Source organism: Trichomycterus rosablanca, chromosome 16 (assembly GCF_030014385.1).
Source record: "Trichomycterus rosablanca isolate fTriRos1 chromosome 16, fTriRos1.hap1, whole genome shotgun sequence".
NCBI classification, from domain to species: Eukaryota; Metazoa; Chordata; class Actinopteri; order Siluriformes; family Trichomycteridae; genus Trichomycterus; species Trichomycterus rosablanca.
The window spans coordinates 8,955,454-8,974,176 of record NC_086003.1 but is presented as its reverse complement, the minus strand read 5'-3'; the positions used below and the strand labels follow the sequence as shown (position 1 = coordinate 8,974,176).

The 18,723-nt window shown below is 40.9% G+C and overlaps 1 protein-coding gene and 1 pseudogene across 2 annotated transcripts in view; one reads left to right on the top strand and one right to left on the bottom strand.

Moving 5' to 3' along the window:
* The window catches only part of col5a1 (procollagen, type V, alpha 1), a 117,841-nt gene that overhangs the window by 31,305 nt on the left and 67,813 nt on the right, over window positions 1-18,723 (top strand). For both annotated transcript variants that reach the window (XM_063012224.1, XM_063012223.1), the window contains exons 3-4: window positions 9,507-9,720; window positions 11,703-11,865. In XM_063012224.1, coding sequence (XP_062868294.1) covers window positions 9,507-9,720; window positions 11,703-11,865 — 377 coding nt within the window. The remainder of the gene's footprint in view (window positions 1-9,506; window positions 9,721-11,702; window positions 11,866-18,723) is intronic.
* On the bottom strand, window positions 15,953-16,094 carry LOC134330990 (U2 spliceosomal RNA; annotated as a pseudogene).

Here is an 18,723-nt window from a genome sequence, read left to right as displayed (position 1 = left end):
GGCTTGTTGTCCCACCCTGTGAACAACAGCTAATCGTTGTTCATGCAGGCGCCCAGCCCAGCCGGATGGCAGAGCTGAGATTCGATACGATGTGTTCGAAATCCCAGCTCTGGTGTGCTAGCGTATTTTACAGCTGCTGACTTACATCAATGTTCCCGAGCTTTTGGTTAAACAAGGTGGCTCCAAAGAAATGCAAACTAGACAGCGGATACAGAAGATTTCATCTTCCGATTAGGATTATAAACAGGGGAGTGAAATTGGCAAAATATTAATTTATACAACACTGTCAAAAATAGCTAATTACATTTTCGTCATTAAGCAGACACTTGTATCCAAAGCGACTTACAGTTATGACTGAACAGGATTTTGGTCAGTTGAGGACCTTGCTCAAGGGCCCAACAGTGGCAACCTGGCAGTGGTGGGGTTTGAACCAGCGACCTTCTGCTTACTAGTCCAGTACCTCAACCACTGAGCTATCACTGCTCTAATTAGTCACCCAAATAAAAGTGTAATTGTAAGTAATCAAGTACAGTAGACCCTTGAGTTATGAATCGTTTACCATACAAACATTTTGGGTTACACTGATCTTTTTCAACTTAATGTACGAACAAATTTCAGATAACGAACCGAAATTCGCGAAACACGTAACGTCACAAACAAGTTGACTCCGACCATCTCTCTCTATATATATAGATATACAGTGAGCGAACATTCGGACAGCAGACTGTGTTTTTTTTCGGTGTTTTCTTTATATTTTGTAAAAGTGGTGAGAAAATGAATAAATCTATTACTATTTGTTGTTGTATAATTACTCCTGCCAGTAGCTGTCACTGTGTATCAGACAGCGGGGACAGTAAGTGAGAGAGAAGAAGGAAATTGCTGAGTAAAGGACTCTTTCTTTCGTGCAATTACACCTACAAAATACAACATTATTAAAATAAAGAAGGAAATAATAGATAAATATGAGAGTTATTGTTGTTTCTGGTAGATACATTTTATAAAAAAGAAGGAAATGTATTATGGTGTATAGTACAGCACACGTACTGTACTGAAATGTGATGTGTGTTTATGTACAGTACAGTACTACTACTGTGTTTTGTTGTTTATTATTGTTTATTACAGGAATGTCTATTCTATAATTTAAGACTTAAGGGAAAATATACTTGTATTTATAACAAAATAGACCATTTAAGACATTAGAAAGGTTAGGTAAGGGGTGGTTTAGGAGGTCTGGCACAGATTACAGAAGAACTTAAGAACAGCCCTTTGGAACCAATTAAATTTGTAAGTCAGTGGTCTACTGTAGGTCTATTATATATTTTTATTTGTTTTATTACAAGAGTGGCCCGTGTTGGCATATTTTTTACTCCATCTGGCCCTCAACAAGAAACATTTAGACACCCCTGGTCTAGAACAATAAACCATGATAAATTTGCAAAAGAAAAAAGGGCATTTTTTTTCATGGCACTATATTCTGTAGTTAAACTCAAACAGATGCACAGGCACAGACACGCTCATATTTTGGATGCTTCATCTCGCCTCCCTACTGTACTAGATTTCTTTCTTTCTTTCTTTCTCGGGCACGCTGAAAGATTTGTAATTCGCTTCATGTTTGTTCAATTCATAACACCTGCATGAAATAAGTGTTCTGGTTGTGTTTCTGATTTCAGCATTGGAAAAAAACACTTATGGAAAGAGAAAAGAGCAAAAGTGTATTACATTAGCCTAGAAAATTCCACTGTTGGAATGTGAATTATTGCAGTATATAATCTGCTGATGCAGCAAAGTACACACACACTCACATCTTTAAATGTTTTATCACATACTTTGTGTTAGACTTTTTACCATACATGGTTGAAAGTATGTGGACGTCAAGGCTAGTTAGTGTGTTTGGCTATTTAAAATCTTTCTTTCATTCATTTTTGGTTTTACCACCGCTTCATCCTTTTCAGGGTCACGATGGGTACATTTCACCGGGGCAAAAGGGAGGAAACAACCCAGGCAGGTCACCAGTCCATCACAGGGCAAACACACACACTCACATATTCACACACACAAATTCACATGTAGGGCAATTTTGTATCTCCAGTTAACCTGACTGCACATTTTTGGACTGTGGGAGGAAACTGCAGCTCCTGGAGGAAACCCACACGGACATGGGGAGGCCATCAAACTCCACACAGAAAGGACCCAGGCTGCTCCATCTGGGAATTAAACCCAGGACCTTCTTGCTTTAAGACAACAGTGCTACCAACCGAGCCACCTTGCCTCCCATAGACCATTTAATTGACTGACAATGCGTGCTTAATTTCTATTGAGCACTGTTACACTGATGAGCCATAACATTAAAACCACCTCCTTGTTTCTAAAACTTTCCCAGACTCTCAATTTAGCAGGAATGCACTTGAGACAATCCAAAGAATTTAATGGAAAAAAAAGATGGAAAAAGAGAACAAGAAGTAACACTGAAGAAAAGGTGAAAAGACAGACAGCAGAACAAAGAACCAAGAGAGAGAAAGAGATAGCAGGATCGTGTACCATGTTTTCCATTGACAGTGTGAAGTCCTTCTAGATTAAACTTGCTATTTTGACTGCCCCAAGCAACACACACACACACTGTCACACACACACAATCTGTGTGATGGAAAAATCTAGGGTTGTAAATATGAAGTAAAGCCTGTGGAAGAAGTGACTTACCAGCTGTGTTATATTAGGAGAACAAAAAGAACCACAAAAAAGATTATAGCCTCCTCCGACCTGCGCGCAGGCACACTGCACAGGCGCCTCTCTATTTGCCAATCAGGGTCCTTACACAGCTTTTGAAGACCCCACCCACATAGTCCGGTCATCCCGCCCTAGCAGAACCGTGTCTGCTGCAGGCACTGCCAACTATGCCCGCTAGATGGCGCCCAGCCGACCGGTGGCAACGCCGAGTTCAGAATCTTTGCGCTGGTGTTCTAGCGGAATATTCTGCTGCGCCACCTGGGCGCCTGTATTAATTTATTAATTTCCCAGAATATTCTTCAAGGTAACTCTGGTTGGGTTAAAAATAATTATTTTATGTTTTCCCTCACAACCGGCTACACATTCTCATTTACCATGGTATTACCTGGCTGTTTACCAGGTTGACATTATGTGTAAATGCTCCCTAAAGATCAAACCGACATTTTAGGTAAATACTTAGTTGCTGTGTTGGTCCCTGTGTAATACCAAGGCTAGTGATTCAGATATTAACACATTTCTGTGGCACCCATGTGGCGCGGCGGGATAGTCCGCTAGCACACCAGCACCGAGATTCTGAACTCCTCGGTTTGAAACTCGACGTTGCCACCGGTCGGCTGGGCGCCATCTAGCAGGCATAATTGGTAGTGCCTGCAGCAGACACGTTTCTGCTAGGGTGGGATGACCGTGATTAGCAGATGCGCCTGTGCAGAGTGCATACGTGAAAAAGGGTTCCGCTAAGGGCTGCGTGTGGGTCGGAGGAGGCGTGAGCAGCAATATACCCTTCTCAACTGCAATCAGGGATCCCCCAGCAGTGGAAGACAAATTGACTACGCTGAATTGGGAGAAAATAAAACAGAACAAATAAAATAGAAAGAAAAACTGGTTTATCCTTCCTTTGAACACTTTTGGTCAGTACTAACCACTGCAAGCCAGATATACCCCACAAAACATGCCGTTTAGTATTAAAAAAAATAAAGTTCAATGGATAAGTATAGTAATGCTAATCTAGGGCAGGTTATTTGACATATATACATATACACGTGTATAGTACATTAAAATTTCTTATTCACATATCCCAGCTTCTTTGAAAGCAGATGTCTGAGTGCAGGGGCAGAGAGTTAAGGGCCTTGCTCATGGCAGTACCAGTTTGTAAACACCTAATCAACTGTCTGAAGTTCCAAATAGAAGAAGCAGCCACCACTATTTTACATTTGTTTTAATGTTTATACCTGTCTGTGTGCATTACCCTCCTTTGTTTAATTCGGGGGACTCACCAGACCAAAACCAAAACTTACAAAACCCTTCGCCATTAGAACTCTTTTGCCTTATTTAGCCTCCCCTCCCCCTTACTTAAAAATAAATGTTGGATTTGGTTGGAGAGGAAAAGGTCAGTAAGCTACACCTGCCCTGTTCCAAAATATCCACCAGCAGCATTCACAAAGAAAATAACAGACTATTTTTGACTGGTTGTTAAAGCTGTTCTCAGACCAGTAAAGATGGAGCCAGTTTTAGATAGGATGACTGAACATTCCAGCAGCATTGCTGAGGTAATGTCCAATTATTAAGACAAAGTCAGCTGTTTTCCAAGCTTGTAGTTTCCCTGATTAAGGTTTTTTCTACTATTACTGCAAAGTATAAACTGTGGTGAGGACGACTGACAATTAGTTAATGTCATCGTCCATGCCTGTTTATACCACATATACCTAAATGTTATTTTATTGTATTTCATTGTATATTTTACTTGTGAAATGTATGGCACTAATGCCTAGGAAACTATCTGGTAAGCCAGACTTCTTTTTTTATAGATATTTTAGTCATGGAAAACCGTTACTTAAATCAGAGTGTAGGCTTTTGCTCCTGGCTTTGATGACACATAAATGCTCATTTTTATTGCTTTTATATTTTAATTTTTACTGTTCATCTGTTTAACAAGGTTTTTAAACATCAGAATACACACTGATCAGCCATAACATTAAAACCACCTCCTTGTTTCTACACTCACTGTCCATTTTATCAGCTCCACTTACCATATAGAAGCACTTTGTAGTTCTACAATTACTGACTGTAGTCCATCTGTTACTCTGCAAGCTTTGTTAGCCCCCTTTCATGCTGTTCTTCAATGGTCAGGTATTATTTAGGTGATGGATCATTCTCAGCACTGCAGTGACAATGACATGGTGGTGCTGTGTTAGTGTGTGTTGTGCTGGTATGAGTGGATCAGACACAGCAGCACTGCTAGAGTTTTTAAATACCGTGTCCACTCTATTAGACGCTCCTACCTAGTTGGTCCACCTTTTGGTGTAAAGTCAGAGACGATCGCTCATCTATTGCTGCTGTTTGAGTTGGTCATCTTCTAGACCTTCATCAGTGGTCACAGGATGCTGCCCACAGGGCGCTGTTGGCTGATTATTTTTGGTTGGTGGACTATTCTCAGTTTAGCAGTGACAGTGAGATGTTTAAAAACTCTATCAGCATTGCTGTGTCTTATCCACTCATACCAGCACAACACACACTAACACACCACCACCAAGTCAGTGTCACTGCAGTGCTGAGAATGATCCACCACCTAAATAATACCTGCTCTGTAGTGGTCCTGGGAGAGTCCAGACCATTGAAGAACAGCATGAAAAGAGGCTAACAAAGTATGTAGAGAAATACAGAGTGCTTCTAAAGGGTGTCCCAAAATTCACGCAAGAAGTAATTTTGATAGAGAACACAAGTTTTTAATTAAAATTTTTAAATTTTTAATTGATTTATAAAGTATACAGTATAGGGTAATGTATGGAATAGCATATCGGGTAAATGGCCTCCACGGCTTTGCTGGCACATACGCACTCTTTTGTCGAAATTTACATTGACATTTTCAGCATTTAGCAGACGCCTTTATCCAAAGCGACTTACATTACAGTTACAGTATACAGTCTAAGCAATTGAGGGTTAAGGGCCTTGCTCAAGGGCCCAACAGCAGCAACCTGGCAGTAGTGGGGCTTGAACCAGCAACCCTCTGATCACTGGTCCAGTACCTTAACCACTAGGCTACAGCTGGCCCATGAAATTTTCCATGATATGTGGATAAATGTGGCTGAATTTCGTTGATACAGCGCTCAATTTCCTCCTTCAAGGCGTGGGTGGTCGTGGGCTTGATGGCATAAACCTTAGACTTCAAAAAACCCCAAAGAAAAAAGTCCAACGGCGTTAAATCACATGATCTTTACCGCACAAATGGCGCCAAATTCAAATCTTGCGTGAATTTTGGGACACCCTATATATGGTAAGTGAATCTGATAAAATGGACAGTGAGTGTAGAAACAAGGAGGTGGTTTTAATGTTATGGCTGATCGGTGTAAATTTGAAACTAAGTTGTCTATCACATCATTAGTAGATTACATCTGTCTTTGCAGGACTTCTCTCAACTAAACAGTGAGTTTAAAAAGTAGAAAAAATAAATATTGACTTGGAAGTCTTTTCCTTTTTTATCTTACCTGCATTGAACTGAATGCTGTGGTGAACATGGCAGCAAGAGAACAAAACAGAGCTCACACCCAAATACATTCACCTTCTTAAAAGGGACAAATATCCTTATTTTAAAGATAAGACAATCCATTAGTGTTAGAGTGTCCTGTTATAGGAACAACTTGTGGTTTTAAACAAGTAAATTGAGGGAAAGAATCATGCAAAGGATAATGAGAACGCCAGATTCTCCACATGGACCTAGCACACCTTTGTCCTGCCCTTCTCTCTCTCTCTCTCTCTCTCTCTCTCTCTCTCTCTCTCTCTCTCTCTCTCTCTCTCTATCTATCTATCTCTTTCTCTCTCTGTTAATTTAGTTTGAATGTAGTTGAATTTAGTTTATTAGCAGGACCATTACACATAATGCCCAAGCATTAAAATTAGACATATTTTTAAAGACAAAAAAGTGCAAAACAAACATGCATAGCATTTGTTTGTCTTCTGTTGTCTTTTTAAACTGTATGCAAATAAAAAATGTAGAACTTTTAATAGAATTCTAATAGTTTGGGATTAGAATTAAGTAAGTGTGTGCTGGAAAATTGAAAACCTAAGTTCCTGTTCATTTGGTCAGAATTTTCCCAGAAGCCCTAGTGCCATCTGTTTAACACATCTCTCTCTCTTTGTGTATGTGTGTGTGTTATTAAGACTGTAGTCAGGTCTGTTTCATTCTTCAGAGTCAATTTGCTTATTTTATTTTCATATTTCCTCATTTGTTATCAAACATATACAGCATCAAGGCTGTAATCATGCCCCCCCAATATTCAGATATGATCTAAATCCCCCCCTCCCCCCACCCACAATATACTGTAAAATTATAAACAAACACAATCATGCCCGCTAGATGGTCGCCCAGCGGCAACGCCGAGTTTCGAACCGAGGAGTTCAGAATCTCTGCGCTGGTGTGCTAGCAGAATATCACACTGCGCCACCTGGATGCCTAGGCAAGAATGTTTTAGAATGCACCCAAAACTGCACCCCCCCCACCCTCAAATTCAAGTAGATTTGGTTTCCCTCAATTTTTTACTTATGGCTTTGTCATTGTACAGCATATTTCTTTGTCCGGTACAAAATATTACATCTATGAATTATTTTGAAGGCTTGCATGCTGTTCTTATTATGCTCAAACTCCATTACTATGTTAATAACTGTCGGCCGCTCAGGTGGCACAGCGGTAAAATACGCTAGCACACCAGAGCTGGGATTTGGAATATGATTGTATCGAATCGCAGCTCTGCCACCCGACTGGGCTGGGCAGCTATATGAACAATGTTTTGCTGTTGTTCATCCAGGGAGGGAGCCAGATAGGGACCTCATAACTGATGCAATTACGACCTCTGCTGGCTGATTGATGGCGTCTGCCCAGAGTCGAGAAATAATGTGATCAGGGTGTGGCTCTCCATGCACAATGCTGATGCGCATATGAACTCACCTCGTGCAGGTGAAAAAATGCAGTCGGCTACTGCTCACGTGTCGGAGGGGGCGTGTGTCAGTTTGCTCTCCAAAATCGGGGCGGAGGTCAGCACCAGTAGAGAGGAAGCATGAAGCACATGGGTAAAAGTCTTTATTACGACCTCTGTTTCTGTGTTAGTGTAGGTGTAAAAAAAACCCTTATAAAATTTTAAATTTTATATAAGTCACATTTGTATAAATAATAATATTATGGTTGTACTGCCTCTAAAAACGCATTTGCCCTGCATTTTGCCCTAATGTTGCTGTGGTTTAGCACTGTATTTTACCTTAGCTAAACATATATTGCTTATCTTGGTCTCTATGTTTGTTCATGCCCCTTTTGTTTTTGCAAAATAGGTCCCAATGCTGGTGCCTAGGGAACCAGTTTCCATAACCAATCTTAGACATTAGGAATTCTTTTTAAGTTATATTCCCTTTTCCCCATACCATTACTTCAATCACTTGGGTAGTTTGCACCTTGTAGGACTTTGCTTCTTGGTTAAAGAACACACTTGTGTTACTATGCTATAAGCAGAGGTATATGGGAACTCCCCATGGGAACTCCCCATTTCCAGAAAAGTTGAGACATTTGTAAAATGCAATAAGAACAACAACCTGTGATTTGTTAATCATGTTCAACCTTTATTTATCTGAGGAATCTGAAGTACAAAGAAAAAGTTTCTAAAGTTTTCACTGACTGACTTTGTTTTGTATCTTGTAAATATACACATATTACAATGTGATGCAGAAAAACAGGGGAAACATGAACATTACAAGTTTAAGTAATACCATTTTGAAAGCATTCCACAAGCTGGTGAATGGTAACATAAAGGGTATCCTGATTGGATATAAAAGGAGGATCCACCAAAGGCCTGATATTGACACCTTGTGAGTGAACAGTCAGCTGACAAACCAGTGTTTGTCATAATAATTTAATAAATATAGCCATATGAGCTTTAGGAAAACTGTTGTCACTTAACACAGTCTACCGCTGCATCAGGAAATGCAAATTTAAACTCAGTTACACACAGAGGCCATACATCGATTCTATACTGAATGTAGAGTTCTCTGGGCCTAAGCTCATCTCAGATAGACACAAAGACAGTGGAAACGTGTTAAAAAAATAAATAAATAAATAAATAAAAAGGTTTGGCTTGATGTGGGTTGTTCTTTGTGCCAATAACAAAAAGGAAATCAAACATACACCACGATATGGGTGTGCGTACGTGCCCACAGCATAGATGACTTGCATATGTTTCTAGATACCATTAATGCAGAGACATATATTGGGATTTTGGAGAGGTATCTGCTGCTATCAAGGCAACATCTTTTTCTGAGAATAATAATAAGAAGCATAATTAATATAGACAGTGATGTAACACAGTGGTGACCATTCCTCTGTCCCAAATATTTGTTCATAAATACAAACTACAATTAAGTTGGTCAATGAAAACCAAAGAAGTCTTTCAATTACAATTAAAACATGATACAATTCAAGCAACTTAGGGTTGACAGTCCAACAGTTACAACTTTGGCAGTGATGGGGACTGAATTCTTGACCTTCCAAACAATAGTCCAGTACATTTACCATTGAGTCCCCTCCGCCCTAGTATGGTTCAATAAAATGATTCACAAAACACACTATTTCAAGTTGAGATTCATTATTAGTCTGATGAGTTTATTAAGGAGATCATAGTTGACGATGCAGTGGCAGACTTAACAATGAAGCATTTGTATGTTCTTACTCAAATGACTGGCAGACCTCTATTTCTCAAGACCTTGCCTCACTTTTTCTCTCCATTACTCTCTTTTTCTGTTTGCAGCATCTGTTTTTCCAGCTGATTTCTCCATCGTAGCGACCGTGCGAGCAAAGAAAGGTAGTCAAGCCTTCCTGCTGTCTATCTATAATGAGCAGGGCATGCAGCAGCTGGGTATTGAGGTGGGCCGCTCTCCTGTCTTCCTGTATGAGGACCACCTTGGCAAGCCAGGGCCCGAGGACTACCCGCTCTTCAGAGGTGTAAACCTGGCGGACGGAAAGTAAGACATTCGTTGATGCATGCAAATATAGATGTAAATCTTGCCTTGATATATAACAAAAAATGAATATATATGTACTATGTATATACACATGCAGACATATGAGTATATTTACTTTTAGACACAATATATTAGAAAATATGTTTATAATTCGCACACTTACTCACTTAACCGCTTATCCAATTAGGGTCACGGGGGGGTGCTGGAGCCTATCCCAGCTTTTCAATGGGTGCAAGGCACACAGTAACACCGTGGACGGGGCGCCAGTCCATCGCAGGGCAGAAACACACACACACACACACCCATTCACCTATTAACCTGATGTTTTTGGACTGTGGGAGAAAACCGGAGCTCTCGGAGGAAACCCACGCAGACACGGGGAGAACATACAAACTCCGCACAGAAAGGAACTGGCCTGCCCCGGCTGGGGATCGAACCCAGGGCATTCTTGCTGTGAGGCGACAGTGCTACCCACCGAGCCACCATGCCGCCCAATTTGCACACACACATGCACAAAATACAGAATCTTAGCCAAGATTGATGTGAAGAATCTGCAGTGACCAGCACAGAGCCCTGACCTTAACCAACACCAGTGGGATTATTGTCTGACCTCATTAATGCTCTTTTAAGGCACAGATTATTACAATGCAAAATTTTGTGGAAAGCCTTTCCAGAGAAATAGGGGCTGTATATTAATGCCCATGGTATTAGAATGGGACGTCCAACAGACTCATTGTCAGGTGTCCATTTACTTTTGGCCATATAGCATATAAAATTTTTGTTATACATACTTTGTATAACCCATAATTTTGGGGCCTACTGCCTCATATTACAGCCATTGGACAGTCTCCAGTAATAAATATTGACGGATTTGCTGACCATTAGACATTATTGGTACACATACTGTGGATTCAGATATTATTCAGACCCCTTGACTTTCGTTCACACAAGTATTCTGACTCTTTGATGTCAAATCAGACAGCTGAGTATGTAAAGGCCCAAAATATACACAGCATTGTCAGAACAAAAGCCAAGCCATGAAGTTCAAAGAATCATCTGTGGATCACAAGACAAGACAATTGTGACAAGAAATTGATCAAGGAAAGGATATAAATGTTGTATAGTATGGTTGGAAAAAGCTTCAACCTTGAACCCTCCTAGAGTTGGTTGTCTAAGTGAATTGGGCATCCAGACAAGCTAGGGATTGACCAGGGAGAAACAACCCAACAGTCACTCGGAAAGAGCTCCTGTTGGGTGGACAACCGTCTCTTTAGCACTCCATAAATCAGGGCTTTATGGCAGTGGCAAGCCATTGTTGAGTAAAAGGCACATTACAGCCCACTTGGAGTTTTCTAGTTGGCATGTCAACATGGAAACAGTATTAACAAACAGACATTGGGAACCCCTGGCTAATACCATCCATGGTGCAACATGATGATGGCAACGTCATCATGAGACTTGAGGAACATGAATGCAGCAAAATACAGTGTCATTCTTAAAAAAACCCTACTCCAGTGTATGCAAATTTATACAGGGGAAACTGTTTCCCTTTTCACATGACAATGGCCCAAAGCATACAGCCAAAACAACACTAAAGGGGGTTTGGTACAAGTCTGTGAATGTCTCAGAGTGAGTACTGTCTGAATCCACAATACACACGTTATGCTCAGTAATTCACATTGTACACACACTTTGCAGACATACAGATGAAAACACACATACACAAACTAATATACAAGTATCAAACATTAACCACACACACACACACATTTGGGGGTTCATTACAGGTTGTCTATCTACAGCATTAGCTCTGAACCACATTGCTGCTATGAAATTATGTGTTGATCTACTCTTTGAGACACACACCTGTACAGGTGCACAGACTACACACACACACACACACACACACAGAGACTACGCTTTGTTACTCCCAAAAATTTATTTTATATAACTTAAGCATTATTTGTTTTGTGTTTGTGTAGGTGGCACCGCGTGGCAATTAGCGTTCATAAGCAGAGTGTTACGATGATCCTGGACTGTAAGAAGCAGACAACACGCACTCTGGCGAGAAGCCCGAAACCAATAATTGACACCAAAGGCATTGTGGTGTTTGGCACACGCATCTTGGATGAGGAAGTGTTTGAGGTGTGTGGAGTCATCACTTATTATACCTAACCTGTTCATTCTGGTGATTTGGCATCTGAAACACATGTTGCACACAACACAATTCCATCACAGGGCAAAACACAATAACATTTTGTGAGAAGAAAAGAAACCAGAGAATCCAAAAAAAAAAAAAAAACCATACAGGCATTGGAAGAACCTTTAATACCCCCTGCAGACATTTACCAAAAGTAAGGTTTAAACCCAGGTCCTCAGGACCCTAGTTTTTGTGGCACACTTTATACTAAGTACTCACTTATTCACTTTCTTAACCGCTTATCCAATTAGGGTCACGTGGGAATGCTGGAGCCTATCCCAGCTTTTCAATGTGCGCAAGGCACACAGTAACACCCTGGACGGGGCGCCAGTCCTTCGCAGGGCAGACACACATACATACACCCATTCACCTATAGGGCGATTTTTGGACTGTGGGAGGAAACCGGAACTCCCTGATGAAGCAGCGGTGCATCAATGGCTACGTGCTCAACCTAAAACATTTTTTGCTGATTGCATTAAAAAGTTGGTACGACCCTAGAAAAAATGGATCAGAGGGTGACTGTAAAAAAAGTTATGAGTTTTGCCGCTCAGGCGGCGCAGCGGTAAAAAGAGACGCGCTGCAACCAGGGCTGGATTCTGAGAACGTGGTATCGAATCCAGCCTTGCTTTACCGGTTCGAAGCTGAGTGGCTATATGAGCAACGATTGGCCGGTTGCTCATATGGGGGGTGGGACAAAGAACCGGATGTGGGTCTCTCTCTGTCAGAATGCGATTGCGTTCTCTGCCGGCTGATTAGAGGCGCTTACACAGAGATGGGAGAGGGTGCCCTTAGGGTGTGTCTCTCCGCATGCAACGCTGGGTGGCGCCAAACTCGTCAATGTGTGGGTGGCAAAGATGCATCTGGCTGCTGCTCGTGTTTCGGAGGGGATATGGGTTAGCTTCAATCACCTCCGTCAGGGCAGGGTTCGGCATAGACAGAGAGGAAGCACGATGCTAATTGAACAATTGGATGCGCTAAAAGGGGAGAAAAAGGGGTAAAAAAAAAAAAAAAGTTATGAGTTTTAAAAGTGCGGAAACTTTTTGAAGAACCCTCGTGTATGGATATGTATGCATAATAATTAACATTTTTATATCTGCACTACTTGATAAGTAAAATACTTTATTTATGTAATCTGATTGAATGACGTCTGATTATTATGTGGGCGGCACGGTGACTCGGTGGGTAGCACTGTCGCCTCACAGCAAGAAGGTCCTGGGTTCGATCCCGAGGCGGAGCGGTCCGGGTCCTTTCTGTGCAGAGTTTGCATGTTCTCCCCCTGTCTGCGTGGGTTTCCTCCGGGAGCTCAGGTTTCCTTCCACAGTCCAAAAATATGCAGTCAGGTTAATTGGAGACATGAAATTGCCCTATAGGTGAATGTGTGTGTGTGTGTGTGTGGTATGTCTGCCCTGCGATGGACTGGCGCCCTGTCCAGGGTGTTACTGTGTGCCTTGCGCCCATTGAAAGCTGGGATAGGCTCCAGCACCACCTCCGTCAACACCCCCCTCCCCCGCAACCCTGATTGGATAAGCGGTTAAGAAATTGAGTGATTATTGTGTGCATTTAAATGCACTTGGTGTAGATGTACCCATTTATCATGTACTTAGACAACAGCATGTAATTTTTAAATGAGTAAAGCTTTAAAAGAAGAAAAGAAGTAGAAATGCTTCTGCAATTACGATGTATTTAAAAAATCATTTAAGTTGATGTACTAAAGTGGTAACGTACCCATTTCTTTAGGCACATACAAACTGTCTTTGATGCTTTACAAGTTCCAAATGCTCAAGGCAAAGGCTTTACTTGTAACATGCACGTTTGATGTGTGTGTGTGTGTGTTTGTGTGTGTGGGTTAATGCCCTGTGCGTTTGGCTCATAGTTGTGGGAATGTACTTCACACATTCAGCTTGGCTTCACCCGTTAATCTATGCCTATCTGACAGTTGTCAGATTGATTTCAGTTGGTGTGCGTGTTTGTGAACTTACGTGGTTGGCAACTCATAGCTTTGGGGATGTATGTGCATTTTTTATCACACTTGATGTCTGTAGGTTCATGTCTTAATTCTTGTTAGTACGTTTTTTAATTTGCCTTTTTAAGAGCACTTTAGTGCGATATAAATAAAAGGCTTGGTGATTTTGGCATGAAGATTTCCAAAGATATTACAAAAAAGTTTAGCTTTGATACGATGGCTCTCTGGGTAGCACTGTTGTCTCACAGCAAGAAGGTCCTGGGTTTGATTTGTAGGTGGAGCTTTCCGGGTCCTTTTTATGTGAGTTTGCATATTGTCTTTATATCTGTGTGGGTTTCCAGGTGCTCCTGTTTCCCCACACAATGGGAATTGTGACATATTATTATGTCTACTGCACACTCAGTTTATAGCTCTAATTATTTATGCGGCTTAATTAAAGCCAGGAAACACCCTGGACAGGTCCCCAGTCCATCACAGGCCAAACACACCAACACATTCACACCTAGGGCAATTTTAGTAGCTCCAGTTTACCTAACCTAGACTGTGGGAGGAAACTGGAGCACCCAAAGGAAACCCACACAGACATTGGGGGAACATGCAAACTCAATAGAGAAAGGACCCAGACCTCTCCACCTGGGAATCGAACCCAAGACCTTCTTGTGAGGCAACAGTGCTACCCATCGAGCCCAAGGCTTAAGGTTGCTAAACTATAGGGAGAGTACTTATTTCCAGCTCCTCCAGTGGAAACTACAGCTATGCATCTCCGACTGGTTACAATCAGTAACCTACAGACTGTAGAAAAAGAGAGAAAAAGGAGGTGAACGAGACAGGGAGACAGAGGGTGTAGGAAAGTTAAAGGGGGAGAAAAGGAAATGCTGTAGAGGTATTCCGCATGGAAAGTTCTGGTCAGTGTGACATGTTCAGGCTTTGAACTGCATCTTGTTTCATGACATCATCCCAGTTTTTCCATACCACTCACATTTATCATCCTGTGTGTGTGTGTGTGTGTGTGTGTAAGAGAGAGAGAAAGAGATTAGGTTTTGGGTACAGGCAAGGTTGGATGAGTTATAGTGGTTGTGGGAGCTGTGATTACTACAGATGGTTTTTGACATCAGTGGAAAAAAATATACTAGCACAATATAATAGCACATTTATGTAGCTGATTTCTCCATCAGCCATTGTACTTGTTTAAGGGCCCAACAGTGCCTGCATGGTAGAGCTGGGATTCGAACTCTCAACCTTTTGCAAGTATTCTCCTAAATTGTCAGAGTTCCAATCTCAGCAGACAAAATTGGCCACTAGTCTGCTGAGTGGGCAAAGACCAGACTAAAAAAAAGATAAAACAGAGGCTGGGGTTTTTGACCCTGATTAGTAGCCCAAAGCACCTGTACATATGTGGAGGAATGTGGAGATGAGTGTGACTCTCCATGCAAGAGACTGGCCTCACATGCAAATCCAGCAAAGTATGAGCAAATAAGAAGTGGTCTGTGGACTTTGCACGCGTCGGAGGAAGCATGTGTCAGACGTGTCAGAGGAGGCGTGAGCAGCAATAAATAAGGGATCCCTCAGCAGTGGAAGACAAATTGACTACACTAAATTGGGAGAAAATGCATAAATAAAATAGAATAAATAAATAAATAAAATTGCAAGAAAAGGGAGAAAATGCATTAATAAAAATAGAAAAAAATTATACTAAATTGTATTAACTAAACCATGGTTTGGCTTTTTGGCTATATTCTATTTAGAATATCAGCAGGTATTATAATTAATGTTAATCCCCAGTTTGTGCTTATTTTGATCCTATACTTCTAGATGTTGCTCATTATACTCATTGTCTTAAGCATACGGCTAATCTACAGTCAATTTATAAACACAAACAACACCTAGCTCACATTATGTAGTATGTACATAATGTGCTGATCAATACAATATAAAATAACAAATGTAAAAAAACCATTGAATATAAATAGATAGGCGCCCCTGGAACAGGCAGAGCCTGGATTCAAACTCACAACTTTTCAACTTTGATAGCCCAAAGCCCTACCCACTAGGCTACCACTGTCCCTAAATGAGGGTGCACGGTGCCAGGAGTCAATGCAATACCTGGTCGATGCGTGGAGCGGATGGAGCAAGCTCCTCTTCCGACTCCCAGGCCTAAACCAATAAGAACAGATACTACACTTGATCTTAGCCAAAAGGCTGAGAAGTGAAGGATATTCACAAGTCTTTGTATTTTTGTGACCAATTGCATTGCAGTAACCTGGCAAAAATAAATTCCTTTAAAAAACTCAACATATTAGTCACTTGGCTAAATGATAAACAAAATGAATAGGTATGTACATTCGTATTTTACAGCTGCCTGTTTAGTTACAATTTCAGATTGTACAGATTTGAACACAAGCATCTGTGTGATAAAAACCCCAGGTTTAGTATCATTTGGTAAGCTCCAGCTTCAGTTTTTTAGCTTTTTTCTCCTGTGTGGTTGGACAGTTAACTTTTTCCATTAGCCCTGACTATGTCATTATAGGCAAAAGTGCCAAAACCTTTTTATGAGCACTAGAATGTGTGGTTTTGCTTCTAGACATTTCTGTGCACAAAGCTAAATGCACATTAGGACTAGGTAGATAAAAAAAGCTTTTCAGACCACAAGTCTGCCATGTTTAAAGGTGGCTGAGAAATAACATGAGATTGATGAATAGATGGAAAGATAGTGACAGGGTATTTTTCGTGCATGCGGAAGAAAAAGTAAATGAAAATAATGCCGGACAGATGTTTGGGTTTGCGATTACCCAAACGTCCCAGCTTTGGAGAGGGTCGCTCTTGACAAAAATGCAATGTTAATCATTCCCACAATGCAACTCTGACCGATTAACTCTGCAGACAGGAAATAAGGCTAATCCCTAAAGACCCACAATACTGTTGTGGGAGACATAGCGCGAGAGACAGAAAGAAAAGTGAGGAGAGTAGTGGACGTTCATGTTGCTTTTGGCGAATGGTTCTCCAGACACTGTGAGTGTGGGTTGGGGTAAGAGGGGGGTGCTACTGCTATAGGAAGGCACAGTGTGGCTTTTTTATTTTTTTTTATTTTTGACAATGTCCAGATGTTAACAGTGGCTTAGACTTAACTATGACTACCTGTGTCTTGTGTTGAGTGTGTGTGTGTGTGTGTGTGTGTGTGTGTGTGTGTGTGTTTGAGATTTTAGAATCTGTGTTTTTACTTAGCAGGCACAGATAGAAGAGAACATACCATACTTTTCACAGTCAGTGACTGAATACAAGGTTTAAACCCAGGTCCACAGTCCTCTAGTCCTCTACTGCGCACACACACACACACACAGTACCTGTACTTAAGAGGAGTTAACCGTAAAGCAATTATGTAGGCTTAGTGGTACTTAAAAAAAACAAGTATTTAAAAAGAAGCAGGCAAATACAAGTATTATCAGCTCGTTAGATGGTACCCATAATGGTCATGGTTGCCATTATGATTAATACTGATGATGGCTTTTTGCATAGGGAAAATTGCCTTATTTGGTTCATGTTTATTTTCTCTCCGCCCCCTTGTGGCTACAAGAAAACTGCAGTTTATAGTCAAACTACATTTCAAGGTGGAGTTAAGGTTTTGCAGTCTTTCTCAACGCCAGTCCTAGAGTCCTGCTGCCTTGCAATCTTCTGTTTACACTCACAAACCTTGAAAATTTGCTTATAAGTTGGATCAAGAGTATTGGGAAAGCTTGAATCTCTGTAGGCCTGTGGGCTTCCAGAGAGTTTAAGGCTGAATTTTGTGTGATGACTTGGCAACTCGCATCTGTACACAGCTGCTGCTTTCATTGCTGTTGCTGGAAGAAGGGAGGTACTGTAGATTTGGCCAATAAGTTACTATTTCCAACATGCTGGCAGTCAAATCAGCAATTTCTCTAGCTTATTCTTGTTCTGTATTTTTTTCAGTCCATTTCAGTCCATGTGTATGTAAGGATCAACACAAATCTTGTAAAACACAAGAAGTTAACCTGTGTATGGGGTTGTTGTTTTGTGTTTCTTTGTATGTATGTGTGTTGAACACAACAGAGCATTAACTGATTACTGGTGTAACTGTTTTTGTCATAAAATGCTAAACTGTTGCTGGTTTATTATGTGCAGCTTTGGTCAAAAACACTGGAAAAAGCATTTAACCCAAACTAAACCACTCAGTTACAACAGCAAACCAGTAGAACTCTGATGCTGATTCTGTCTTGCATTTTTTTAAGTAAGTCTATACCTAAAGGAAAGTTAGTCAGATATACTGTAAGGACTAAAATCTACACTGATATAAAACAACAATCTAACATTTTACATCACATACATCAAGGATGTCCACGCTGGGAAAATTAATATTCAGAGGGAAGTGGGTACGTTTTATTTAAATAAGTATAACAGTCTTCCCATTAGGATTATAAACTGCAAATCGTAGTTTACACAACACTGTCAATGATAGATACTTACTTACCCAAATAAAAAAAAAGTGTAATTGTTATTAATCAGGTTTGTCTCTTACAATGATCAGTAATAACATTAAAACCACCTCCTTGTTTCTGCACTCACTGTCCATTTTATCAGCTCCACTTACCATATAGGAGCACTTTATAGTTCTACAATTACTGACAGGACCCCCACAGGACCACCACAGAGTAGGTAATATTTGGGTGGTGGATGATTCTCAGCACTGCAGTGACACTAACATGGTGGTGGTGTGTTAGTGTGTGTTGTGCTGGTATGAGTGGATAAGACACAGCAATGCTGATGGAGTTTTTAAACACATCACTGTCACTGCTGGACTGAGAATAGTCCACCAACCAAAAATATC